The following is a 27,881-nucleotide window of genomic DNA, read 5'->3' as shown; positions in this document are numbered from 1 at the left end:
ATCGTTGAAACTTTTTGAGTTTTGCGAGCGCAAACATACACAGGCTGAATTTTTATATATTATTTCTTTATTTTACGTTAATAAATTATAGAAAACGAAAAAAATTAGGTAACCTACATAACAACCTCACTGCTGTTTTTGCTCATACATCAAAAAAATATTAAAGCAACTACATATTTACTCTGTCTTTGATGGTTTAGAAAGGTAATAAAATATGACAATTATTAGCAAAATTCTATTTATGTAAACTTTAATGCGGGCTAATTAATATTAAAGGGTATACAGAGTGTCTGGCGGTAAAGTGCACTAACTTCGGGAGGTGATTCTATGTGAAGTACAAGTAAAAAAGATAAATGACTTTTCGAAATTCATACTTTTAGTAGTACAAATGTAAAATTCGTCCGCATTGTGGTTCTTGCATTATCATTGCGCTGTTGCTAAATCTACTGTTCCGCGCCCAAGAGCTGTCATTCCGCCTTTAACTTTTATTTTTTTCGCAGAGGATCTGATAATTAAATGTATCTATACGTGTTTAACTTTAAAAATTTGATTGTTTTAATCCAAACTTGTTAACTCTTTGCACGCGGCCGTATCAACTGTTGTTACGGCAAAAAGTCCATACTCATACGCGGCTGTATCAACAGTTGATACGGAAACTTTGAATGCCGATATTCCAGCGGTCTTTCGACATAAATTTATTTCCCGCTCGCTTGAACATTCGTAGAATTATCACGATGCTGACATCTACAAGAATTTCTCTAAAATAAAATTGTATTTCATTAAAAAACATCGATAATCAAGTGAGCCTCTTTGCGCCTTCGAGTGCTATAGTTTACAATTTTGTCAACGGATGGCGTTAGTCCAATTTTGTTATTATATTATGTGACATAAAATTTAAGTGTTCAGTTTTAGAAAAAGTTTTCGTAACTAAAAATGATAAGTGCTCATGGTGTCCCACTTGTGTCTATCACCTAAGTACACACACGCCGAGTGAATGGCGGGACCACATTCAAAAGATACGGTACGTCTTTGTATGAAATTTTATATTTTTGTTTTTATAAACATCTAAGAGTGTTGACAGGATTTGTTATCATATTTTGGAGAATAATCTGTTCTGTCTATATAGTCCAATAAATCATGCCAGAATGCTATAATTTGACATTTAATTGCTATTTTAAAATATGTACCGCGTACGGGTATAGATAAAACGGAGCAAATTAACGCGGTTAAAAGGTTAATGTAGTGTGTCTTTATTTTAGTGTGCATTTAAAGACTCACTTGAAAGAACATCTTTATTCAGTGCGTGTTTTCTCCAAAGACTTAACACTGTGACAATGTTTGGCTTCACCCACGAAGAATGAGCAGACATTCATTAGGTTTACAGACTACATGATGTAAATTACACATGGAAAGTGGACATTTTTAAAATTCGTTTAATTAGTCAAAAGCAATGACATTATTAAGGACGGGTTGTTTCGGAGAATTTGAACAATTCATCAAATTTCAACGTTCATTTTCAAGTTCTGTGAAAGATTTTTTAAAGTTCTGTTTTAATTTCAGTTTTGTCAAGCAACTAGCCTATAATGATATAATAACAGAACTTTAATAGGACTTTCACAGAACCCGGAAATGAACGTTGAAATTTGATGAATTGTTCAAATTCTCCGAAACAACCCGTCCTAAGTGATTAATAGTTAAATAATTTTATCATTCAAAGTGTTACTACATTTTGTTAATTTTAGTACAGTTCTTTTTGAATTTGGTTTAAAACATACAAATTGTAGCATAATTGTAAACGTCAAACACTAGGCGTAATGTTATTGTTTACTTGCGTTTCAATGGATACGGGCTATTTACAACGTTGCCACCCCGTTCTCGCAACTTCACAGCGAATTATCAGGTAAGTTTGTTCTCACACTAAAGATTTTTAGTAGGTATTTTTTTTGTATGGGAAAAAAAAGTTTGAATTTCGGAAAAATATTTTTTTACTCCTACCATCATGTAGAATCACCTCTGGAAGTTAGTGCACTTTACCCCCGGACATCCTGTATATTTTTTATTTATTTATAAGTACATGTTACATGAATTAATACATTTATTTAGAGAAAATACATTAGAGCACCATACTAGGCAGCTGCCTGTTTCATGGTGACCAATGGAGGATAGTTAGTTTGAATTTAAGTCTAGTTTAAACATATTTTTGGTAGAATTAAAATTAAATCATTGAATAAGGAATAAATTTTCTTTAGTAATCGGTATATTGAATCCCTTAAGTCTAAACTTAAACTTTATTGCGCACAGTTATATTATGTGTTGCAAATAAATAAATAATTATTAATTCAATTGAATTCCCACAATTATAACTATGTAACCTGTTAACGTTTTTTTGGCATCCTAAAAAACGATTTGGAGTGTTTTTGTAATCATTACATCCCTAAACTGCACACACAGAACCTACTTTTGGGACATTTTTATCAAGTACTAAATAAATTAAATTTGCCGTCATTAAAAGGAATGTCAAAGTCAATATGCTACACTAGCACCTCTAGCGGCCAGAGTTGTTGATATTGCTAATATTTTACTGAAGTTGGAAGTATTATTAATATTATAGAGTTTTCACTTTGAACTGATTTGAAACAAATCTGATGGTTAATTTGAAATTTTCACAAGATCATTCGACTCCCAGGATAATAAAATTGTTGACTGAGTGTGGCGAAGTCCTGTTTCAACTCGACCATTTTGGATTTGGTTGGTGGCCGTTTTAATGGTTTAGTAAAGATCCCTTTTAAATGGGAAATCGTCGGTGTTTATTAGGACTTTCTTATTCGCCTTGTTTCAACATTAAGGTACCTACCTGCCTGAAGATAGTTTGAAAAAAGAACTCTCAATGAGTGATGTTTCTTTGGACAAAGTGTATTCGAAATTCCTCATTCAATTTACATAAGATATACGAGTCGTCGACTTGCAAAACCCGCTCTGGAAATTTCTGCTGGTTCTGATACATTCACAAAAGGTACTTAAAGTAAATTGAAAATAAATAAAAAATGTTTGTTTGTTCAAAATCTTAAATCTCTGAAAGCTCTTCACAGATTGCTTTGAAATTTTGGCATAATGTTGCATCCGAATACGTGTTTTTTATATACCTATATTATATAGATGTCACCTGTGACAGGTAAAAATATGCTTTTTTTAGAAAAACAACGCAATCTGTTGGACAAACATGCTGTCTTTGAAAACAGCACCATCTGTTGGACTTAAAAGCAACACGCACTATTGTTTCTCTCTCTGCACAGCTAGTTATTAATATTTTTTGACAAATATCAAAAGAATAATGTTGATATTTAGTATAAAAGGTATGTTATTCCTAAGTTTTCTAAACAGTTTTTCATGACATCTACAGATTTCTGAAAAATTCCAGAGAGGGTTTTGCAAGTCGACCACTCGTAGAGTTTATAATAATTAAGTATCTACTTATAAATCTCATGATTTCAGAGGAAATCTTGATCAGAGAAGATTGTGTAAAACATTTCCCTTGAAGCCTATGTAATTTGCGAGCATGATCACCGATCGTCCATCCTCTGGCCGTTATAGAAAACGTAAAAATATTTAGTTTTGTTAGCATTAAATATTTAAGTGAGGTTCTAAGACACTTCCTTGCGGTACACCCATATTTGATTGGAGGTTTACTTTTTCACTTGTAATTTTAAAATTAGAAACATGCTTTTTTGGATGCGAGGTTTGTTTGCAGAGCTACTAATTTATCTGCTCGGTAAAGAATTTCCACATTTGAAAATGTGAACAATTTAAGAGTAAGGAAAAATTGAGCTTACTTCAGGACACAGACACGGCCACAACCCACTTGGATTAACTCATCAGTGGACACACAACCCGCTTGGATTAACATTTTTTTTGGATTTTACTAAAATAATGAACAATAATTATTTTTTAATTTTATTTTTCGTTTTATTCAACATCAGTAATTGAATACAATAAATAACAGTGTCGAGTATAGGGTGTCCGGTGGTAAAAGAGATGACTCTGGGTATTGTGTTATGGAGTGAAGAATATCTTATAAACATAATACTCATTTATTTAATGGTCCTTAGATGGTGTCCAACAATATTTACAATCCAAATTAAATAAAAAAAATCATTAATGTACTTATCACATTTTAAATACTATACTAATTAAATACAGATGTTACATTGAGACTTGACAGATGTTATAATTAGACTTTTATACAAACTTCTCTCTAGTGTCGGTTAGCGAGAAACATTATTTTACAAAAAATAATTTGACAATTTAACCAGTTGTATGGTACACAGATTAAGAATGTGTTAAGTCCTGAGTTCTTTAATCTTAAAAGAAATAGATCAATCTATAGTCGATGGCATATGCATTAATAGATTCTTTCAAAATTCTCTTCTCGTGATTAAGGACCGGGTATTATACTACAACAGAATTGATTTAAGGTTACACATAATGTGTATCGGTAGCATATTATGATCGCGGCTTGAATGCGATCTTTCTTGACTTCATGGATGTCCACTTGTGGCGGTAGAGGTAATAGAGGGATAGCCCCACGACAGTGGATATTCCAAACAGCTTGACGATGGCGCGCTTCCTGTCGTCGTGCTCCGGTTCTGAAGCCCACTTCAGGAATGTGGTGACGTCTTTAGCAAGCTGACTGGCCGTCGGGGGTGTTCCGTCAGAGTATTCAATGGCCTAAAAATATTCATAAATGATAAGTTAAAATAAATTAATATTATCAGATAAAGATGAATCATGAACTGTAAACCTTATAGGTCATGAGACCATTGTAAGGTTCTGTAGGTCTAGTCATGAGGAAAGAATGCCAGATGATAGGCCAGTTATACCCCCAAAGTTATTATAAAGAGAGTGCCTCGGTGGAAGCGGCCCAGAGGCAGGCCGAGGAAGAGGCGGGTAGACTGCGTGGAAGAGAATTGGAGGACAGAGGACATTTGCGGGGTAGGACTAATTCCACCCTGGGATGTAGCGCCGTGATGATGATGAATTGTTATTAGATAAAAAAGCTTCATTGGCATAAAAAGACAACATTTTGTAAGATGTCAATATTTAGAGGCAGTATAATTTATTTACTGTGGAATTTATCACCCTTTAGTGGGAAAACCAAAAAAACTTACGGATCTTTTATAAGGCTAGGTTTACACTTGTAAGTAAAATTTACGACTTTCGTAAATTTTTGATAAGTTACTCACGGGAGCGATTACATATGCATCCAACTTATCGTAAATAATGCTCACGGAAGTTGTTTGGAAGTTTAACTTACGAGCTTCTCACAGAGACCGCTACACCAATAATTCTATTTTTGGTAAGATGGCTTCCTGACAACAACGCGTTGCCGCCGACTTTGACAGCTGTCAGTTAGTAATATTTGATAAGGGATTTGTTTATTTACGGTTAGATCATGGATCCCCATATAGTACCCATTTCCGCACACAACGGATTGCCGCTGCGATAATATGCACAATTTTGTCAAACAAAAACGTAAGGGCCCGCAGAGTATTGAACTAGGAGTTGGCTTCAAAGAAAAAGTACTGATGGGGATTTCGTTCGTTTAACGGCAGAATTAAGAATTGAGGATCAACGAAAATTACTTAATTTTATCCAAATTAGAGAAACTGACTTCTAATACATATTGGAAATGGTTGGACCGCTAATTAAAAAGAATGATACTCGTTTTCGGAATGCTATTTCACCAGCTGAAAAATTAATGAGATTCCTGAGGCGTATGTGTGTAACACCATGTACGATCGTGTGAGAAATGCGGAGATCCGCAAAGAGTACAAGGCTGATGTAAGCGTAATGAGTAAGATCAAGAAAGGGACGCTTAGATGGTTTGGGCATGTAGAGCGAATGAGCAAAGAAAGGAGTGTAAGGAGAATATACGATGCAAATGTGAATGGTAGCAGAAGTCGGGGACGCCCAAGGAAGACATGGCACGACCAAGTGAATCAGATACTTGAATCGGGCCATGTCAACAGTCATAATAATAGAAGAGTATGTATTAGACGATGTATGAATGTGAATGAGGCAATAAGTGTGTGCCAAGACCGAGTTGTTTGGCTGTCCGTCCTCTCAGCCTACCCCTGCGGGGAAACGGCGTGATGGTTAGTTAGTTAGTTAAAAAAAATAATGGTGACTCTTCGATTTTTTGCGTCAGGTAATGTATTCTGTGTATTCATATTGCATTTGTGTATGTATTCATTGGAAATATTAATTTGTTGTGAAGTTTGATAGCTGATCCATCAGTTCGTGAAGTCGAATACTAGAATCATTATCACACATTTACACAGGCATTTAAACATGACATTGTGTTAATGATAAATAATGTTATGTTAGTCTCCATAGATTATTGCAGTGTATTATTTCATAAAGCTGTTCATGGCGACAAATAAACAAGTCCCGAGGAGCATCGGCAGAAAGACCTGTCAGATTTCTGTTTTACCATCCAGACAGTGACGTCAAAACTTACTGTAAGCGTCTCAACTTATCAATCTGTTTTGATAAGCTGTGAGAGAGCCGTAAATTCCCGCGTGAGCGATTAGACCTGTCAAAAACTTACGTAAAAAAAACTTCCGTAACTTGGTAAAAATTACGGTAAGTGACTTATGGTGTCGTTTACATTGGTAAATTTGTCGTAAGTCGCTTACGTGAGCAACTTACAGGAAAAAATTTCCAAGTGTAAAGGTAGCCTAATCCATAGAACACAGGACGTTGCAAAGAACTGTCATCGCTGAAGAGGTGAAATATAATATAGTACGTCTCCTATCCTCATCTATATCGGAATAATCATATTCTACAACAATTTCACCACATTCCCGATGCGTACACGTACAGGCAAATCATTTTAAAGAGCACACATTTGAATGAATTTGTACACAATGATAGTGGTTCAAATTGATTCTAAATAGTTTTGTAACACCTGCAGTCCCGAATAGTCCGACGATACAGTACACCACTACACAACCAAGAGTCTCTTTAAAATGATTCTCCTGTATGCACGTAGTGTTGCAGACACAAATAATTTGCACACAGCGACCCATAGGTTATTATAAATAATATGCAGCATGCGCACTGCGTACCTCATCGTAGAGTGCCTTGGCCATGGAGATAGCTCCACCGGCGAAGTAGGGATTGTAATACTGTCCCTCCTTCAGGTCAACGCCAGCCGGGGCGTCGTAGTAACCGGTCAGGAGCGCGAAGATATAGTCCTCTCCTCCCTTCCTGGCACCAACAATGTATGACAGGTCTGGTGGGTAGGAACCTGAAACAATACATTTTATATCATAATACATATTTAATAAAGCGAAACTAAATTTTTTCATTACTTTGGCAACACCGACTTTGTTAAAATTATAGTACATTCAGGTGAGGTTATGTTGACTTCTGAATTTTACAGTAAAAGCGATGTAACATTTTATTTTATGTTTTAAATTATCATTTGCTTACAGTTATGCGGAACTTGCAGTCTTCAACAATTAATATAAAGAGTAATAAATGGCTTCTCTGATACATACTCTTCAAAACTACATTTTTTTTCTGGCTATCATTTTTTTAGCGGGCGTACATACCGTTGTTAGATTTTTGTAAAAACAGCTGTAGTGAATAAAGCAGGAGTACATACCATTGGAAGATTTTTTATAAGAACAGCTATAATGAATAAAGAGGGCATACTAACCATTGTTAGATGTTTATAAGAACAACTCTAATTAATAAAGAGGGAGTACTAACCGTTGTCAGATGTTTATAAGAATTGCTCTAGTGAATAATTCATCATAATAATCATCCCCCTGAATACTGCACAAGTGTAATTTTTCTGAGTAATAAAGCACAAGTCAAAAGAATGGAAATAATTCAGAACAGAGGCATGAAGTCTGTATTGTGCTGCAGCAGATATACTAAGATAAAAAAAATGTATCGCCAATGTAACTCAATATTCGAATGGTAAGCGCTTCTGTAGTATAGTAGCAAAGCTAAAAATGAGTGAGCTGGGTAAATTACAACACATTTGTAAAAGTCAATACAGTAGAACCTCGTTAATTCGAAATCCACGGGACATCAAAAATCAAATTTCGAATTAACGAATTCCCACGTAATTCGAAATTTTATGAAAAAAAAAAATAAATACGCCAAAAATCGATTTTCTCGGCCGCCTCTTCAAATCCGGGTGGTATTTTAGGAGTAAATTCGTATTAATACCAATTTTTTCTTTATTTTCGCGGCCGATTACCGTAGTGGCCGGCCCTTTAAATTTAGATTTTCGCAATAAATTCGTAAAAATGCTAAATATTTACGCGTCGCGGCCTACCCTTTAAATTGAGATATTCGCAAAAATACGATATATTTCCGCGTAAATCGAGATTTCGCGGTAGATTTCCGTAGCGGCCGGCCCTTTATTGCGAACATCTGAATTTAAATTCGTAAAAATACGATGTATTTCCGCGTAAATCGAGAATTCGCGGCCGTATTCCGTCGCGGCCGGCTCTTTAAATTCAGATATTCGAAATAAATTCGCAAAAATACGATATATTTCCGCGTAAATCGAGAATTTGCGGCCGTATTCCGTCGCGGCCGGCTCTTTAAATTCAGATATTCGAAATAAATTCGCAAAAATACGATATGTTTCCGCGTAAATCGAGAATTCGCGGCAGTATTCCGTCGCGGCCGGCTTTTTAAATTCAGATATTCGAAATAAATTCGCAAAAATACGATATATTTCCGTGTAAATCGAGAATTCGCGGCCGGCTCTTTAAATTCAGATATTCGAAATAAATTCGCAAAAATACGATATATTTCCGTGTAAATCGAGAATTCGCGGCCGTATTCCGTCGCGGCCAGCTCTTTAAATTCAGATATTCGAAATAAATTCGCAAAAATACGATATATTTCCGTGTAAATCGAGTAAGCGCGGCCGATTTCCGTCGCGGCCGACCCTTTAAATTCAGATATTTGATGTAAATTCGTAAAAATATGCAATATTTCCGCGTTAATCGAATATTATCGGCAGTTTTTAAGTTCAGATATTTGAAGTAAATTCGTAAAATTATGTCATATTTCGGCGTGAATCGAAATTTTTCGACCGATTTTCGTCGCGCCGTATTTTTTAACTCGGATATTCGAAGTAAAGTTACAGTAAAGTTAATACGATATATTTCCGCGTAAATTGAAATTGAATTTCGCGTCCGATTTCCGTTGCGGCGGGCCCTTTAAAATTCAGATATTCGAAATAAATTCGTAAAAATACGATATATTTACGCGTAAATTGAGATTTCGTGGCAGATTTACGTCGCGGTGGGCCATTTGAAATTCAAATATTCGAAATAAATTCGTACATATACGATACATTTACGCGTAAATCGAAATTTCGCGGTCGAGTTTCGTCGCGGCCGACCCTTTAAATTCAGATATTTGGTGTAAAGTCGTAAAACTACGATATATATCTGCGTAAAACGTATTTTCTCGGCCCTTCAAACTTGGATATTGGAAATAAATTTGAAAAAATACGACATTCCAGTGTAAATCGATTCAGATTTACAAAATAATAATACTAATTAGGACGATGTATAACCACGTAAAAATAAATTTTTCGGCGTTTTACTGCCACGGCTGACTTTTAGATTCAGATTTAAGAAATATTATGATTTATTTTCGCAAAAATAAAATTATTTCGAATTACACAAACAAATTTTCGTGCGCGGACAAAAATAAATTTCGAATTACGAATTAACGAATTTCGAATTAAAAACCATTTTGTATGAAAAAAATTTTCTGCGGAAATTTTTTTGGCGAAAATTTCGAATTACGCGTTTTTTCGAATTATCGGGGTTCGAATTAACGGGGTTCTACTGTAACTAAATAGTGTAACAAAACATTCAGTCTTGGAAATATGCCCAAATATTTTGTTATGTTAGATTTGTAGTTTTTTACGCAGCAAGCAATTTGCATGCCATTGTAAAAAGGACAGATTAAATGGTGATATTAAAATGCGAGTTGCCTCTATAGAGTCAGATTCATTTATAACAAATTACAGAAAGGGAGACGTTCATGCCTCCTCCGTGCACCATTCCCCGATGAGCTAGTCTATCAATTTGGATGTCTACGGCAGAGTACTAAGCATTGATAGATGTTTATAAGAACAGCTTTAATGAATAAAGCGGGAGCACATACTGTTGTTAGATTTTCATAAGAACAGCTCTAACAAATAAAGTAGAAGAACATACCGTTGTTGGCTGTTCTGGCAGCCTCCTCATTGGCGTAGGGAGACGGGAAGTAATCAGCCAGCTTTCCAGGCCTCTGGTAGTAATCTCCTACATCATTGGGACCATCTTGGATCATAGCCTATTACAAAACAGAAAAACATGATATGATTTGAGATTTTCACGCTCAGAAGTTTTAACGTGATTGATTTTTTGAGTATGCCGTGTTGCTCTTCCTCCTCCTTTAGTCAATATTTCGGACAGCGTTAAATCTGCCCTGATGATGGACCCCGTAATGCTACCTGAAGCTTTGACCACAGGGGGAGGAAGCGCAACATGACATAAACAACGTAATGTTTATTCAATAAAATGGCAAAAAGTAAATTGCTGAATGGAAAATTAATCTCAACTTATCGAATTGAATCACATAGGCCCGGAATATCGGTTGATTTAAATCTAGGCTTAGTTGGAATGTCGAGCTTAGCGCAGCTTGGAACATAATCTGTATATAGGTCGGAAACCTAAATATCAACAATATTACACATATTGTCTATGATTTTATTAGAGTACTTGATTTTCTATGCAGCATGAGCGGTACATCTATGCTCTTACGCATCGGGAGATCGGGAGCTTTCAAAATGTCAAATATTTTAGGCGGGCTAATTTACGAGTTGATTATTTGGTGAAGTTCCCCACTTCAATCAGCAAGGATACTAATTTTAAATAGTATTTATTTTATTTTTGGAATAACTTTACGAGTAAAACCTCAAATTGTAATATTTAATTATTGAAGACAAGGCAAGGCAAGGGTTCAAGTCCTAGATGTGACCGTATCTTTTTCTGTTTTGAATTTTCGTTTAGGAATCGTTAATATTGTCTTCAATAATCAGTATATATTTGCTAGTCAATGCAAATATGACGAACAAACTGCTGAAAACACTGTCAGAACGTTGAAAAATCCCTCTTATAATAAAGTTACCAGACTATTTGTCTATTTTAGATTGATTATCCCTAATCGCTCGGTGAATATAATAATTCATACTGATAAAATCAGGCAATTACCTGTATTTCGGAGAGAGGAAATCCATAATTAAAAATGTAAACATCTAATAATGTCATATTTGACATTTGTTGCTGCTAGCACCTCGACGTCTAAAATAGGAACTATTCTCACCAGTGGCCGATTTAGCCCGCTTAAATTTGAATGAGGAATGTGGCACATAGCGAGGACATGGACTGACGGATAATGTTTTATCTGTAACTGTAACCTTCCTTAGTAACACTTTTGATTTTAATTGATTTTTTTTTTCTCCAGTATGTTGGATGTTTATCAATCGGGTCTGAAACACATAAGTTTCAGGCCCAAATAAACGAGTTCAAGCAATTGGGCAAATGTTTCATTCAATGATACCGTTTTGCAAAGACTTTAAAGTCATAATTTTTGTACAATTTTATTGGTTCTAAACACAGGAAAAGTTTGAACGCTTTTTATTTTATCCGCAACTCTAGATTTTGCTCCAACATTACGTTTTGCCAAACAATTAATTACTCTATAAAAAGAATTTCAGATTAGTAAGGGTTAGCTTTTGACAAATATTATGATGCGGAAGTTAATGATAGAAGAAGTCACGCTGCAAACAAATAAATCATGACAAGACAGGGTCATGACAAGAGTCAAAATAGCAGAAGATTATGCATGAGACAATTTATGAATGTGAATGAAGCAAGGAGTGTGCGCCGAGACAGAATTGTGTGACAGTCCCCTGCGGTGAAAACGGCGTGATTATTAGTTAGAGATTGTCCATGGGAAAGGTTTTGCTATTTTTTTCACCATAGTTTTTTAACCTAAAATTGTAACTACATAATAGAGGGGAGGTCTTGAATATAATGAGGCTAAATGATTGGTTTAGTCACCTCTGCTGCTTCAGCCTTGGCCTCCTCTTCGGTGTGGGAAACTCCAACCAAGTTACGGTAGGCAATGTATTTCAGGGAGTGACACGCTGCGCACACTTGCTTGTAGACCTCATATCCACGGCGAATACTACAAACAAACGTATCACAAATATAGGTGAGTGAACATGGTTGAGAACAAAAGTGTTACATGATGACAGTTACTTTATAGAGATGAATTATAAATGTTTTCAATCGTCGTAAATCTCCAGACCAATTTGAGATTCACTGATCACGAATGATGTTGGAAAAAATGAAAACTGAAATTGCAAAAAGGGCAAGCTCTAAAATACAATTTTTTGCACATATTTTTTTATGTCATCACAATTCAAAAACCTCAACTATATGGAGCTAGTGGAACTATGGCATCCCCAATCTGTGGAATGTTATGGGGTTGAAGGTAGTGGCTATTATCTGGTCACTAATTTGAGTGTTGTAATCGTCGACAAACGCATAGTCATAATTTTAAAATTAACCCTGCATAGCCCCCCATAAAACTCAAGAAAAGTGGAGACCAAGGCTTCAATGGTCCGAGGCCACGGAAGCTGGGCAAATTAGGGACATATTATTCTCTTACCCATCGTGATCATAAGACTTCAGTACTCCATCGTGGGTCCATGGATTAGCTGGAGGGTGAACCTCGGTTCCAGAGGCCTTCACCGATTGCTCGAGAGCAAACCACAAGGTGCCCACCCCACCTCCCACCACTCCGAGGGTCGTCAGCATCTGCAAAAACAACAAAATACAGGTTGATCAAAAGGTTACTCTTGAATTTATATTTACATAATTAATATAATTAGGACATCTAAATCATTCGAGGTGGCAGGTGACATACACACTTCCGAACTAAATAATACACTAGGTAAAGTGGTCAAACGCAGAGCTAAACTTTAAAATGTATCTTGGCCATAATTATTTTATGTAATACCACATAATAACAGCCCCAACTGTCTTGTGAGACTGAAGAAAGGGAAATTCCTGAAGCTTCTCAAATCTGATCACTAAACATACCTAATTTTCTTTCGAGATCTCCCATGCTGAGGATTTCATTTACATATGATTAAAATTCAGTTGTATGGATAATATTTTTTTTTTTTTTTTTTTTTTTTATAGTGAATACCTCACAAGAGTCCCAACTGCTCCCGTCTGGAGCCAGTGAGACTATGGCATCCCCAATTGGGGGATGTTGTGAGGCTGAAGGTAAGTGGGGAAGGGAAAGAGGAAGGTGGGGAAGTACCTGGCTATTCAGATCTAGTCACTAAACACGGCTAAAGCCATTTGGAGCAACGTTTCAATTCTGAATGGTGGTCTTACACCAGGGCGATACTGGTAGTATCTTCCACTCTGGTGTAAATATAAAATAATTATAAATATACTAGCTGATGTGTACCCGGTGTTCCTCAACTTTTCTCTACTTTCAATAAATATAATATCCATCTATTATATATATATAAACCTTCCGGAAGAAATTCTCTAAATGACAGTAAAATCCTATCAAACTCCGTTGCATAGTTTAGAAGAACTAAGCGCACAAACAGACAGACGGGGATAGTGACTTTATCATTATAATATTGCCGTTCCACAGAAGGTTATTCGTTTGACGTAGCGCAGCAGCAGCTGTACCTCCAATTATACAGAACCAATCAATTAACACCAGGAATCGCATTTGATCTTCGAATTAGTTATACCCATTCATTTAGGTTTGCATTTGCCTAGCTCAAAATTTTATTTCATTAGCTATTTGCAAATTGCCGAATGTGTTATGTATCAAAATTACTTAATAATATAAACAAGCAGCAGTCAAGTGAATCTCCTACCAAAATGTTGTTGTTTCATTCTTGTCAAATTGGAGGATTTAACAAATGCACCAGCAAATATTAGCAATGTAGTAATACATCAAATTATTTTAAAATACAAAAATACATACATGGCATCAATTTAATATTTTGATAAGTCTGGAACACTCGGAATTCAGAGAAGCAACTATTATGTACAACATGATATCACTAATTAATTTTAATACGACAGTCTGATACACAATGTCCTTATCTAATCAATTTCATAACTGATTGATGAATGTGATTAAATGATTTGATAAAAGGAACTGATTGTTCTTATTATTTATTCCGTGGCTCATCTATCAACACAAATATTTACTGTTAATAATTATTGTTTAAGGACGGGTTGTTTCAGAGAATTTGAACAATTCTTCAAATTTCAAAGTTAATTTTCAAGTTTTGTTATTATTTCAGTTCTGTCAAGTAACTGGCCTATAATGATATAATAACAGAACTTGAATAGGACATTCACAGAACTCGCAAATGAACGTTGAAATTTGATGAATTGTTCAAATTCTATGAAACAACCCATCCTAAGTCAGTAAATGCATTGTTTAAATAAATATTTTTTACAAATTCATTTGTATCTCTTTCTTAACGATTTGAGAAATGCATAATCAAAAATGAGCACAGATGAACCAAAATATATTTTTATTTGCATTGCACGGTCAGTAAGCAAGCACAACTCAGCATGCTTAACTTTGCAGTTGGTGGTGATGCTAGTGTAGATTATAAAGAAAAAAATAGTTTTAAAAAAACAATTCTTTCGTTTGTTAATTCCTTTTCCTATAAACATTTGAGTTGCCAATGCATGCATTCTAAAATACCCACAAGAGAAGAAGAGAATTTCAAATTCTCCACAAGGTCCTTTATCTCCAAAATGAAACAAAATTCTATTGAAATTAGCACTTGTTTTTTTTATTGTATAGTCATTTTCGCTTTCGTTGAAGCTCTAACCGGTTGTGTGCCTTAAGCGCGTGTACACGCTCTAAGTAGCCGTGCTCACAAGACTGGCCTTACAAAATTAACGCGTTAACACGTTGTTCTGTGAGACGATTCGATTTTGCGGCCTACCGGAACATCCACACCAAATACCTTCCGGCAGAGAAAGGGTTAAAAATAGATTTTTTTTTTAAATTTGCTGCAAACAAAAACGAAATATAGTGTGTTATCACAATTATTGTAAATATTATTTTTGAAAATGATTGAATAATCAAGAAATGCCTAGAATCCCTGCATTTTCCCCACAAAATGTTCTCCCCGCAAAAAAACTCAATTCTTGAAAATCTTAGAAATTCCCGGCAATTTGGGGGAATTCTCCACTAATTAGCAATTGATGTGGATTTTACAGGCCATAGATATATTACTCACTTAGACTGGTTGTGATCAATCAGCAGTTCAGACGTATCAACCAAACGGTGTGATTTAATGAGGTGTTTTTTTCTTTTAAAAGACAATTTATAAATTCTACATATAATAAATAATACATAATAAAACTTAGATATTCAGAAACAGCGTTCGTTGATCGGTATTTTTTTTTTAAGCCGTAATATTTTTCACTGCAGTTCCTTATTAAGTGCAAAATTAACCTAGGCGTATAATATCATGAGTTAATTATTAAAACTATATAACTCGAAAATGGGTTTTTTCCACGTCAAACACAAACACATGCCTATTCCCTTCCAATGTATTCCAAAAACACATACGAGGGAACGTTTTTAAGTTCGCGGAAAGGAGTGGATATAAAAATTCAAATTTATTTTTCCTTTTCAATATATTCACCAGCTACCCTAATACATTTTCGGATCTTTCAATTAACTTATGTATACCCTCAAAAAAAAAAGATTTGTCTTTGTCTAAAATATACGCCGAAACTGCATCCTTCAATGCATGAGAATACTCCACGCACTGTTGTTTTGGAGGCGGCGTGAGCATTCTGGGCACCCATCTTGCGCTGACTTTAGTCATGCCAAGATGGTCCTGAATAATTTTGAAAATAGTTATATCTGATACTCCAACCATTTCTGCGAGCTGTTTCTTCTTTAGTCAGGCATCTTGTATTATTAATATTTCGACTTTTTGAATAATTTCCGGAGTGGTCACATCGATAGGCCTTCCTGGCCGTGGGTCGTCTTCAAGCGACTCCCTGACTTGTTTAAAGAGGGTATGCCACTTGTAAACCATAGTTTTACTTGGGCAAGAGTCCCCGTAAACGGATGACATCTCTTCCAGTATGATCTGAACTGATTTTCCTTGCTTGGCAGTGCGGAACTCGATTTTCTCCATATTCACGATTTTCTCAATATTCACAATAAGGAAGTTGAGTCCATTTTTTTTATTTTTTTTTATCAATGTTCGCATTCAAACTTAAATACTGGTATTTTTTTTTTTTTTTTTAAAGTTTGTTTTCATAGTTAAATTAATTCTCAAAGTTTAAATTTTATTAAGCCCGCCAAAACGAGCGGAATCCGAGCGGTAACAGGCGGGGTGTAGTGTGACGTCATTAGAACTGTGAAAACCACGTCGCTTAAGCATTATGTATGGAAAAAATTTTAATTCTTCAACAAGGAATTCCAGTAATTTTTTTACCAATGTTAACCGTCTATTATAATTGATGTTATTAAAAAAAAAGAAAATTGATTAAGATTTGATAGTTAAATTAATATTTTAAGTTAGAATATTTGCTTTTCACGCCCGGTACGGTATTGCCGTCGCTACTTGTTGACGTTCCCCGCGCGAATTCAGGACCACCGCGCAGAAAAGTAGAGACCAAAAGTAAAATAACGGTTTACAGCCCAGTTCACTGTGAGACTTTTCTGAGCGGCCGGCGGCCTGAAGTGTATCATATGCTATGTGACCTGTATAATAATAAAAACATCTAAGTTATGCAATAAACAACATATTATTATAAAGCACTATACGAATATGTATCTTTAGAAATCCATTTCATATAATAATAATAACAAATACGTACATATATTTGACAAACTCAAATAAACCTTTGGCCTATACACCTCTCTCATCTAAACTGACCATCTCTCATGTAATAGAAAGAGATGCACCATAGGTGTTCCGTTGTACGTACGAGTCACGACACATGTGACGACAGAATTCTTTCGACCAATCGTGGAGCGTATACAGTCTATTGCTATTGAATGCTTTTTCAAGAACGTTTAACTAATTCTAAGAATAATAATATAGAAATATATTTATATATTTAGAATCGATATTTTTTGATCTACATGAACATATTTTTTATAAGTCAAAATATTTTTCACTCAACTTCCTTATTCTACCCTTGATCGACTTGTTCGGTTGACGATAGCTAAGACTAATGACCTAATTATGATAAAACCCAGTATTTATACTAATAATGAGTTGCTCAATTAGTACCTAATTTAGCGACACCCCCACTAATCACCTACCTACCCATTCCGCGAACTTAATTACCCCCCCTCGAATTTAAGTTTGTGGCATACATGGCCAGAAAAAACGGTATGGTTTTTTGGGGTTACGTGATAAAACTGATTTCGGAGTTACCTAGTTGGAGTAATTACCCCGCGATATTATAGCAAATATTATTATTAGTGGAAACATTCAACGATGTGGATAATAATTTACAAATCTGTACACATGATCAAAAGAGGAACTATATATCGTCCCTTAGCTAACAACACCGCATAAGTCATTTTTACCAACTTTACAGGAGACGAAAAAAACTGTTTATTTTAAAAACTCGGTGGATTTTTTCTGTTATTACTTAATAAATACCCTAGTTAGAGGTTAAAAAATAATTATTTATACTTACTTTGACAATTTACTTTATTTTAACTTTTATTTTATGACTTGAGCTGTGTTGACTGATATTTTATTAGATTTAGGCGGTGTTGCTTGCGGAAATGTTAGGGAATAAGGTATTAAAGATGATTTACAAAGAAAAGTTTTTATCAAGAAATATTTCAAAAATAATTAACAATCGTTATAAATAGGTATTTATAACCTAAATCTTAAGAATAACATTGTTGAGATCAATTGCTTAAAGTTATTTGGTGACATACGAACCTTTAGAGCGTACCTAAGTGCAATTATTATTATTATTTTTTTTATTTTACCATGAAAATATTTAAAACATAGTCTTTAATAAACTCCAACTAAACAAGATAAAATAGTAATAAAATTATAAAAATAAAAAAATATACTCGAAATCTCTAGTCTAATAGTTAGTTGCAGTCTTTAGCGATTGCTGTGCGGAAGGTCATCATAAAAAGAGTGGCAACTAGATGGTAATACACTTTTTAGGTCTTACAAATCTTTATACTTCCGATTTGTAATTGGTATTCTAGCTGCATACAATTTCTGCAGGTGATTTATTTGTTTAATGCTGTTAATTGGCGTGGGACGATGTGGTAACGGCTGAAGCTCGTCATCAAAACCAATTTTTTACCAAATTGTGCTATTTGGTCTGTATTCTAGCATACGTACATCTGTGACGACTGGGTCACCTGCTTTTTTACAAGGCCGTATATATTTATAAATTAATTCTTTCGAAAAGTCGGTAAAAAAGGTATAGTCCAAATAACGAGCTTCGTAAGTCATAGGATCACTCCTAGCGGTTTTAGTAATAGCCATGTATTGTTGTGGAAGGTAAATTTATGACTTTATTTATTATACTGTTATACTTGGTGGAATTATATATTATTAAAATAGAAAATAAAACATTTTTTAACTTATTTCCACTTTTTTATTTTACCACTACCGGTTTCATCCTATTATGGACATCTTCAGGCTGGCAATTGAAATTCTTTTGTTACAGAATTTATACAAAATTAGTTACACAATGTCAAGTTAGGTACATATTATTGGGTTATTAAATTACAATTACAACAATATGTACCTACCTTGACATTGTGTACCTAATTTTGTATAAATTCTGTAACAAAAGAATTTCAATTGCCAGCCTGAAGATGTCCATAATAGGATGAAACCGGTAGTGGTAAAATAAAAAAGTGGAAATAAGTTAAAAAATGTTTTATTTTCTATTTTAAGAAGGTAAATTTCTTTACCTTTTAATTTACACTCTATTGCACTGTGTACGGAATCACATTCCATGTGGGTATGGCCTTTTACCAGGTACTTTTGAGTAATTACAATTTTTTTTTCAATCGCTAAACGTAATAAAGCATTGCTTAAGGTATCATAGCAATTTTGAGCACAACAGCCATCGGAATATAAAATCACAGGCAATAATTTCTGGCTCAAAACTTTCTCTAGATAGTCTACTAAGCATGAAGCAAAAACAAAGGCTTCAAGTGTGCTATTTGACTCATCGAACCAATAACACATTACTTCTTTAGTTGCTAAATTGTATAATGTAAAATTATGGATGCATAATTTAGTTTTATAATAAATTGCTTTAGCTTGAAGATACGGAGCCAATTTTACCGATTCAACATCCTGTGTGAATACATGACAAGCTCCGGACTTTGCAATATCTTTGTCAGTATCTTTCTCTCTCCTGGCTCGATCTTTCTTCAAAACATGTTGTGCGTATTCTTCATCCGTAATGTTTCCAGTGTTATGACTGCAACAATCGTTACATTGATCTTTCTTCGGGTAGAATAGGCTCAGATTGAGTTTCAAAAATAATTTGTCGAATAATTTACGACCAAGGCATTCTCTACCCTCTAACTCACAATTCTCTTGATATGTGTGGTAGAGCTGTGTCATGTTCGAGAAAATTGGTTCTAAGTATTCTCGTGATGTTTTAGCACGACAGTAATGCTACGGAATATTTGGAAGACCTGCTAAAAACTTTTCAACATATTTGTGGTCTTCAATTTTCTCTGGATTTCTGCGGTTACTGGTTGAAGTGGACAAATCTGTATTACCATCTGTCAAGACAAGTCTGTTTTTGTCAGCCAATATCTTATAAATGAATCTTTAATGCCAAGAGTGGCCAAGAACATTTTTTTAAAGACTTGGTGACGTACATTATCAATCTTGAAAACGTAAGTTCGACTATCAGTTCTTTTGGATGATTTCTGGATTTTTTGTAATTTTCTTTGGTACTTTATTAACATGAGAAGTTATAAATGATCTTTGCTGCTCCCAGTTCATGTTCTTCCAGAAATTTTCAAATAAATATTGCCGCTTTTGTTCGTTATGTTGTCACATGATCTGAGTTTAGATTTCTTGCAAAACACCATCATCACCTGAACTCCATGAATCAATTTCTTCTCCATCCATAGTGTATTTCAATTATTGAGCTTCCTCAAAGAAATAAAATACATTTTGAAACACCGCCCAAGTTAAAAAAGCTGGTTAGTAAACACCGCTTAAGTAAATGAAGATATTCAATAATGATTTCTTTCTATATGAATATTATGTGATAATCAATAAACATTACTGTATTATATAGCTTACCTCTTAATCTTCTATTAAAACATCTTGCAAAGACCTTTCAGCGATAAAACTCACATAAAAATATAATAATCACGGAGCGCGAAGTACTCTTACGAGAAATGTATGACAGACTAACGACTTGTGCGGTGTTGAGAGGCTATCCGACTTGCGCGCTGTTACTACTTTTTGAATGAAGGCTTCTAATTGACTGAAATCTATATCATGTGACCAATGGTTAGACGCGCAATGAGCAGCTCTATCTATCGGCATTAAAATGTGAAAACCGCCAATTTTCGACTTGAGCGGTGTTGTAAGCTATGGGACGATATGTGCACTGTTAAACACTGAGCCAACATTTCAGACAGCAAGACAGTGTCCATCATCAGGGAAGATGTACACACTGTAATGATGATGGAAAAGTTGGCTAAAGAACGAGGTAATGCAACATAATACCCCAAAAATAAATCACTATAATAATTTTGGCAATTTTTTTTTTTTTTTTTTTTATAGTGAATACCTCACAAGAGTCCCAACTGCTCCAGTCTGGAGCCAGTGAGACTATGGCATCCCCAATTGGGGGATGTTGTGAGGCTGAAGGTAAGTGGGGAAGGGAAAGAGGAAGGTTGGGAAGTACCTGGCTATTCAGATCTAGTCACTAAACACGGCTAAAGCCATTTGGAGCAACGTTTCAATTCTGAATGGTGGTCTTACACCAGGGCGATACTGGTAGTATCTTCCACTCTGGAACGTGCCGCAAATATACTATATATTATTTTAATTAATTAATTGTGAAATAACACAAATTAATCAAATAAAATTTATTTGCGCACGCCGGGTTCGAACCCGCGACCTTCGGAATGGCAGTCCAATGCTTTACCACTGGACTATGCTGGCCGTCAAATTGCAATGGAATGAAAATCTCAAATCATATCTAGTTTCAATGTACTTATAAGTAGAATTAAAGTAAGCTAAGTTAAAATACAAAATTACTTATATACTTTTCAAATAAAATACAACAATCAAGTATACAATATAAATTGTAGTGAAAAAGTGAAACATAAAAGTTTCATTATTTATTTTTTAAAGACAATAACAAACAAGCATATAATGTAAATTTTGAAGTTATGGTCATGTAATGTTTTACTGTAGTGAAAAGTAAAGGTTTACAAAGAATTTATAGTTATAGTGTACTAGCCATTATTTTACACTAGCTGAAGTGTACCTGCCGTTGTTCCCAGACTTTTCTGTACTTTCTATAAATATAAGGTGCATGTATGATTATATATATAAACATAATAAAATTATCTAAATGAGTGAAAACCCAATCAACATTTGTTGCGTAGTTTAGAAGAACTAAGAGCACAACAGACAGAAGAGGATAGCGACATTGTTTTATACTATTTAGAGATAGTGATATTTTACTAGTCATTTGAATTTGTTTTGGTAGAAGATTCAATGTACAAGGACCAATAATTCTGTCATGTGTTTGCATTAATTTGGTATTGATTTGGGAGTGTAAAATACATTATTAGCCCTTTTGCTTATTCTATTTTCATTTCTTTTCGAAATGTTTGCTTTTAAATACATATTTCATAGTTTGCAGAATAAAGAATTTACAGATATTAAACATTTTAGTTTTTTTGAATAAGTTAGTCGAGAATGTTCTATTTCTATTATGTATTTAACTTTAATAATGTGGTTTTGAGTTATTTGTAAAAATTAATCAATGTATCAAACGCACCACCCTATCTTATAATGCCATAAATGATTGAAGTTTGTACCAGAGAAAAATAGATCATTTTCAGTTGGTCAATATTGAGTACTCTCTTAAGTCTATAAAATATGTTCGACCTTTAGCAAAAACAGCAATATTTTCACATCTGGTATGTCTTTCTTTCGATAGAAAGCAAAAAGATTTACTGAATTTATTTACGTTTAATTTTTTCACAATAATTTCCCCAAAAATAATCAATATTAAATCTGTTTTGGGCTAAATATGCTTAACCAGCTAATTATCCACTCGAGTGATTTTCGGCATATTATGTCAAGTTTTGCAAAAGGTCTATAGTGATCGCACGTCATATTTTACCATTTTTCTTTACATTTTGTAAAACATTTATTTGAATTTTATATTGCATTATCATTGGTAGAAAGCTGATATAATGCTTTCCTATTTTATCAATAGATGTCTAAATTCGCCGTTTAAATCCTGAAGTGGAATCTGTTCTAGAATTTATGATTAGACAAGTACGGCAATTTTAAATGAACTCGCATATTTATAAAGTTTATGATTTTATAATAATCCTAAAAATATGGAATAAACAGCAAACTGGGGAGATAAAAGTTGCATTAGTTCCGTGCTCGACATGGAAATCGGCAACTTTAACAAAAATAAAATTTGATACTGTAAAATAAGTGTTATTCCTGCTGTAGTCAATAAAAATGACAGTGGTTTGTTTTAATAAATATGTCTAATCTAATGTTATTTGTACTTAACGCCACTTAAAGCTTCTTAATAAATAAATTAAACACAGTAATAAATTGTCGTCAAATTCTTACTTGGCTTATATGTTTTTTTTTTTAAATTTAATTGTTTTAGAAACAAAAATATATATTAATCTTGTCGAATTCGGCTGCACGATTAATATGCAAAAAAATTATAAACAGTACTTGGTTTCAACTTAATTACTACAAGAAGTAACTATTTATGTGTTGGGAGATGGTAAATGCATTAAATTTTCATTTTTTCTCAATCAAAGTTAGGTTAGGAAATACGCACACATTATAGTAACCTAAACTAAGCCCAAAATACCTATTTTGTGAATGTTATCTTAAACCCCCAATTCAAATAGTTGTCTCCATTCGATATTTAAGTTGAGATCAAGTGTTGTTTTTTCAAAGAGCCTTTGAATGCAGCGGAATTCGACAAGTTTACCAAATATTTTAACACAACAATAAGGGATGTTCGTGTTCGTAAGAGACTCAGTTTTCATCTGTCAAAAGTCTGGAGCAAAAATGAAAATAAACATCAAAGGAATATAATATTCCTCCTATATAAAAAATGAAAGCATAAAAAATAAAAATAATACGTACGAATTTGTGCCCCTTGGTCCATCCTCCGGTAGCAGTTGACAGCTTACCGATCTGCAAGTAAAGTTGCGGTTGGTTAGAATTAGGTAAGGAGCTTGTTACATAATAAAGAGGTTAGAAGAAAAACAAACTTGAATGAAAATCTACCATCCTTCGATGGAATCATAATGATAGCACGGTATATTATGTAAATTTAAGTCTATTTCTTCGCGGATTGTAGATTATTGCGTATAAATAAGAAATTACAGCAATATGTAGATACACGTCCAATCGTAATTTTAAATGGCGAGATGGCAATTCGAGAGAATGGTTGCTTTCATTTATTGGAGCGTTTTAAAATGTTTTTTTTAACCAAATGACAGGCTTACTTGTTTAATCGAGGAGCTATTACTTTTCAGAAGTCCAGCTCCGCAAATCCTACCGACCGCGGCCGCCATGATGGGCAGAGGATGTGGAAGTGGTCTAAAGTGTAAACGAAATAATTATATCAACTAAAAAGTTTTCACCACAGTAAAGTTCAATATTTTGTACACTAAATATACGAACTTCTTAAAAATTGACACAAAAGTCTACAAATCGAATCACTTTTCAAATTCCAATGGACATTACCTTAGAAATGAACTCTACAATGTTGGTAACATTGATTTTTAATGTTACGTGGTTGTTCACTTGCAAATGAAGAAGTTTTCCGTCAAATACAAATAATGTAAGCAGGTGCCTACCTATCTTCCAATACTTGAAATGACTGAATATGCACTGCACTTCTCTCTATTGCTTTATTTATGTTACACTCCACAAGAGCGCCCTGTCTGTACAGATTATGTACACTGTCTGTACACTTCATACAATCGACTACTAAAGAAACTGGTGTGGGCTCAAAGCCGTGGTTCAGTCGAAAATGCTCCGAAGCAGTTAGACGAAAAAACGCGGCTTACCGAGCCTACAACACATCTCGAACGCCCGAAAGCAGATCAGCATACAACAAATCGGCAAAGGAATGCAAGAGAATCATTAATAGGTCAAAATTCGAACACGACCTGCAGATCAGCAAAAAGCTGGCTGCCTGCCCGCATGGCAGCAGAGCATTCTGGTCGCTTGCGGGCTCAATAGGTCGGAATTTTTGCAAACCCAGTTTGCCACCTCTTACTAGACCTGACGGCTCACTAGCAAACACCGCCACCGAAAAGGCTAACTTATTAGGGAAAATGTTTGCGGAAAACTCGACCCTCGATGACGGAGGTGCATCGGGATGTACTCCACGTTATACGGGGCTCGATGTTAACAAAGCTAGTGGACCTGATGGAATACCTGCCCTGGTATTGCAGAGGTGTGCTGCGGAAATAGTTCCAGTTTTGACAAAGCTCTTCAAAATGTCCCTGAAGTGTGGCACTGTGCCCTCTGGTTGGAAAAAAGCGGTCATTCACCCTATTCCCAAGAAAGGTGACCGCTCCAACCCGGCCAACTACCGCCCCATAGCGATCACATCAGTTCTGTCCAAAGTGATGGAACGTGTGATCAACGACAAACTGCTCACATACCTCGAGAAGAACAAAATTATCAACGACCGTCAATACGGATTCCGGCGGAACCGCTCGTGCAGTGATCTTCTCGCGTATGCGACGCATGTTTGGGGGCGGTGCCTGGAACGTCACGGTGAGACCCAAACGGTCGCACTAGACATATCCAAGGCCTTTGACCGGGTCTGGCACCGAGGACTTGTCAACAAATTGCCTTCTTACGGACTTCCCGCATCCCTGTGTACGTGGATTGCTGACTTTTTAAGGGATAGGTCGATTCAGGCAGTTGCTGACGGTTTCACCTCTTCCTCACACTCTATAAATGCTGGCGTCCCACAGGGATCGGTTCTGTCTCCGACTTTGTTTTTGTTGCACATCAATGACCTTTTGACATGTGCATCGATTCATTGTCACGCGGATGACAGTACAGTTCATGATAGCTTTTTGTTTGACAAGCCCCCAAAGGGCACACAAACTCCAACGGCTCGGAGGGCTTTGAAGCAGAGAATGGACGGTTATCTCGAGAGTATTTCCTCCTGGGGTAAAAATAATCTCGTCGAATTTAATGTTTCAAAGACCCAATCCTTTCTGATTACGTCTAAAAGGGATCTAAATGATAATCTAGTCTCCTTAAACGGAAGCAATCTTCCGAACAGGCCTTCCATTGATATGCTTGGTGTAACTATAAGTGAGCAGCTCAGGTACGGGGGCTCCATCGAAGCCAGAGTAAAGCTGGCCTCTCAGAAGCTGGGCGTACTGTACAGGGCCCGCAGATACTTTAATAGCACACAACTGCTGACCCTGTACAAATCGCAAGTGCGCCCTACTGTCGAATTTGGCAGCCACCTCTGGTCCGGAGCCCCTAAATACCTGAAAAAAACCCTCGACTCTGTGCAAAAACGGGCGGTCCGTTTGATAGATTCCCCAATCTTAACAAACGGACTGCAATCTTTAGAGCACAGGCGTCAGGTAGGTATGCTGTCCTTGTTCTATCGGTATTACAATGGAAGATGCTCTGAGGAACTAGCGTCATTGATCCCTTTTGCACCGGTGCGTAGTCGGGATACACGCCAAACGCGCGCCCAACATTTGTACACAGTTGACACTTGTCACATGAGAACGGGTCGCTTCTACGATTCGTTCTTAAGTTCAACAGCTCGGCTGTGGAACGAACTGCCGGCCTCTGTGTTTCCTCCCTCCTACAACATGGGACTCTTCAAGACCCATGTTCACTCCTTCCTCTCCACAAAAAGACCCTCCACACAGCATCCCCAAAGATGACATAGGCCCTGAGGGAAATTATTTTCTTCAGGGCCTCCTGTGTGGAGTTAATTATAAAAAAAGATTAAATAATGTAAAGGCAGGAGAAGCATTTCAGTTGGGTAGCGTTGTTGTGAGGAGGGTTAAGGTAGGCGCTGTAGGTTCTTCAATAGGCTCGGACTATATGAAGAAGGAAAAACAGATGTGAATAATGAAGGAAAGCAGAAATAAACAAATTTAGATTTTTTTAAACTTTATTTTACTTTTCATATTTAGTATATTTACGTTAATTAATACAAGTATGTAGAGTCGACTTTATTATAATAGCACTGCCGGTGGTTTATTTTGTTATTTAAAAGCTGTAAATGGCTTTATTTCACGTGAGTATTTAATAATGTTTGTAAATTATTATATATTTTTGACGTATTTCCTAAAAAATTATTTTGATTTTAGATTATTCACTTAAATCAAATTAATTGTAAGTCTGGGTACACACAAAGTAAACGCGCTGTTAGGTTGTGTGTACGGAATCGGTCGTTACCATTCACACATAATGACCAAGAGACTTCACACGACTTACTCCAAACTGAATAGGTGGTGTGAAGGTTGGCAAATAACTGGTCATTGTCACTATAGTCCAAGCGATGACCGTAAAAATCCCATCCCATAGGCCACATGAACCAAATTAGTACTGGGCTTTAACCCCAAATAAGATTAGTTAAAAAACGCATTAATAATAAAAAATAATAATAATAATACTTGGATGACTTGTATAGCGCCGTTTTTGTGCAAAAACACCTCAACACATCCAGATTTCTGTTTATCTGGAGAATACCTACAATGTCATTTGTTAGGTACTTCTCCCCACACAAAAGTTGGCCGAACGATTTTTTTTTCATAACAAATTTGCAATCAACTTTTGCCGTTAGTTTTGGTAATGTGGCACGTCGGATATTTTCATCCCATAAATGACACCGGAAGTCGTCGCTTTCCAGGACTCCTCCCGGGCCGAAATCTGGATGAATGCGTTTTTTTAACTAATCTTATTTGGGGTTAAAGTCCAGTACTAATTTGGTTCATGTGGTCTATGGGGTGGGAATTTTACGGTCATCGCTTGGACTACTAGGTGTACATATGTAACTAAAACCTATCGTATAAACAGCATAATCTCACGTCATTGTACGCAGATGAGTATTTCAACCCCAACATTATTAAAATCTGTGTAGTGCTTTCCAGGGCCGTCGAACGGCGCATGGCGAGAGTAAAATTTTGGCACCCCAAAACCAGTGGGCACTTAGGTAGGTGATCACTTTAACTGTTAGGGATTATCAGCACCTTGGTAATTTGGGGCCCGGAGCGGACTGCTCCAATTATGCCCGCATAGGGCCGGCCCTGGTGCTTTCCCATTATCAAATCTCAAAGGTCAAACCACACTAGAGGCGCGACGCGGCACTTCCTAAACGCACTGTACTGCAACGGCGCGAAGGCATGCGGCATTGGTTATCTGAAGAGATCTACGAATTAAATGAAGAAGTGATCGTGGTGGCTTCACTGTGCGAAGAGGCGGAAAATTTTGAAAGAAA

The 27,881-nt window shown here is 35.6% G+C and overlaps 1 protein-coding gene across 2 annotated transcripts; it reads right to left on the bottom strand.

Annotated features, from left to right (window-relative positions):
* Positions 1–3,938: 3,938 nt before the first annotated feature.
* Cyt-c1 (Cytochrome c1) lies at positions 3,939–24,164 on the bottom strand. Of its 2 annotated transcripts, none has more exons than XM_089633694.1 (8): positions 24,131–24,164; positions 23,890–23,983; positions 23,525–23,575; positions 12,769–12,917; positions 12,156–12,282; positions 10,266–10,383; positions 7,128–7,309; positions 3,939–4,725 (listed from the first exon to the last, which is right to left on the bottom strand). In XM_089633694.1, the coding sequence occupies exons 2-8, from the start codon at positions 23,956–23,958 to the stop codon at positions 4,501–4,503; spliced, it is 921 nt and encodes a 306-aa protein (XP_089489820.1). In that variant the 5' UTR covers positions 23,959–23,983; positions 24,131–24,164; the 3' UTR covers positions 3,939–4,500. The 2 variants fall into 2 exon arrangements, with proteins under 2 accessions (XP_089489820.1, XP_089489819.1); XM_089633693.1 differs by having other exon boundaries at positions 24,068–24,162.
* Positions 24,165–27,881: the final 3,717 nt, after the last annotated feature.

The sequence above is a fragment of the Hesperophylax consimilis genome, chromosome 7 (genome assembly GCF_061612785.1).
Source record: "Hesperophylax consimilis isolate HC1 chromosome 7, BYU_Hcon_1.0, whole genome shotgun sequence".
In the NCBI taxonomy this organism is placed as follows: Eukaryota; Metazoa; Arthropoda; class Insecta; order Trichoptera; family Limnephilidae; genus Hesperophylax; species Hesperophylax consimilis.
Note: the sequence above shows the minus strand (reverse complement) of the source record. Positions and strands in the feature narration are given on the sequence as shown.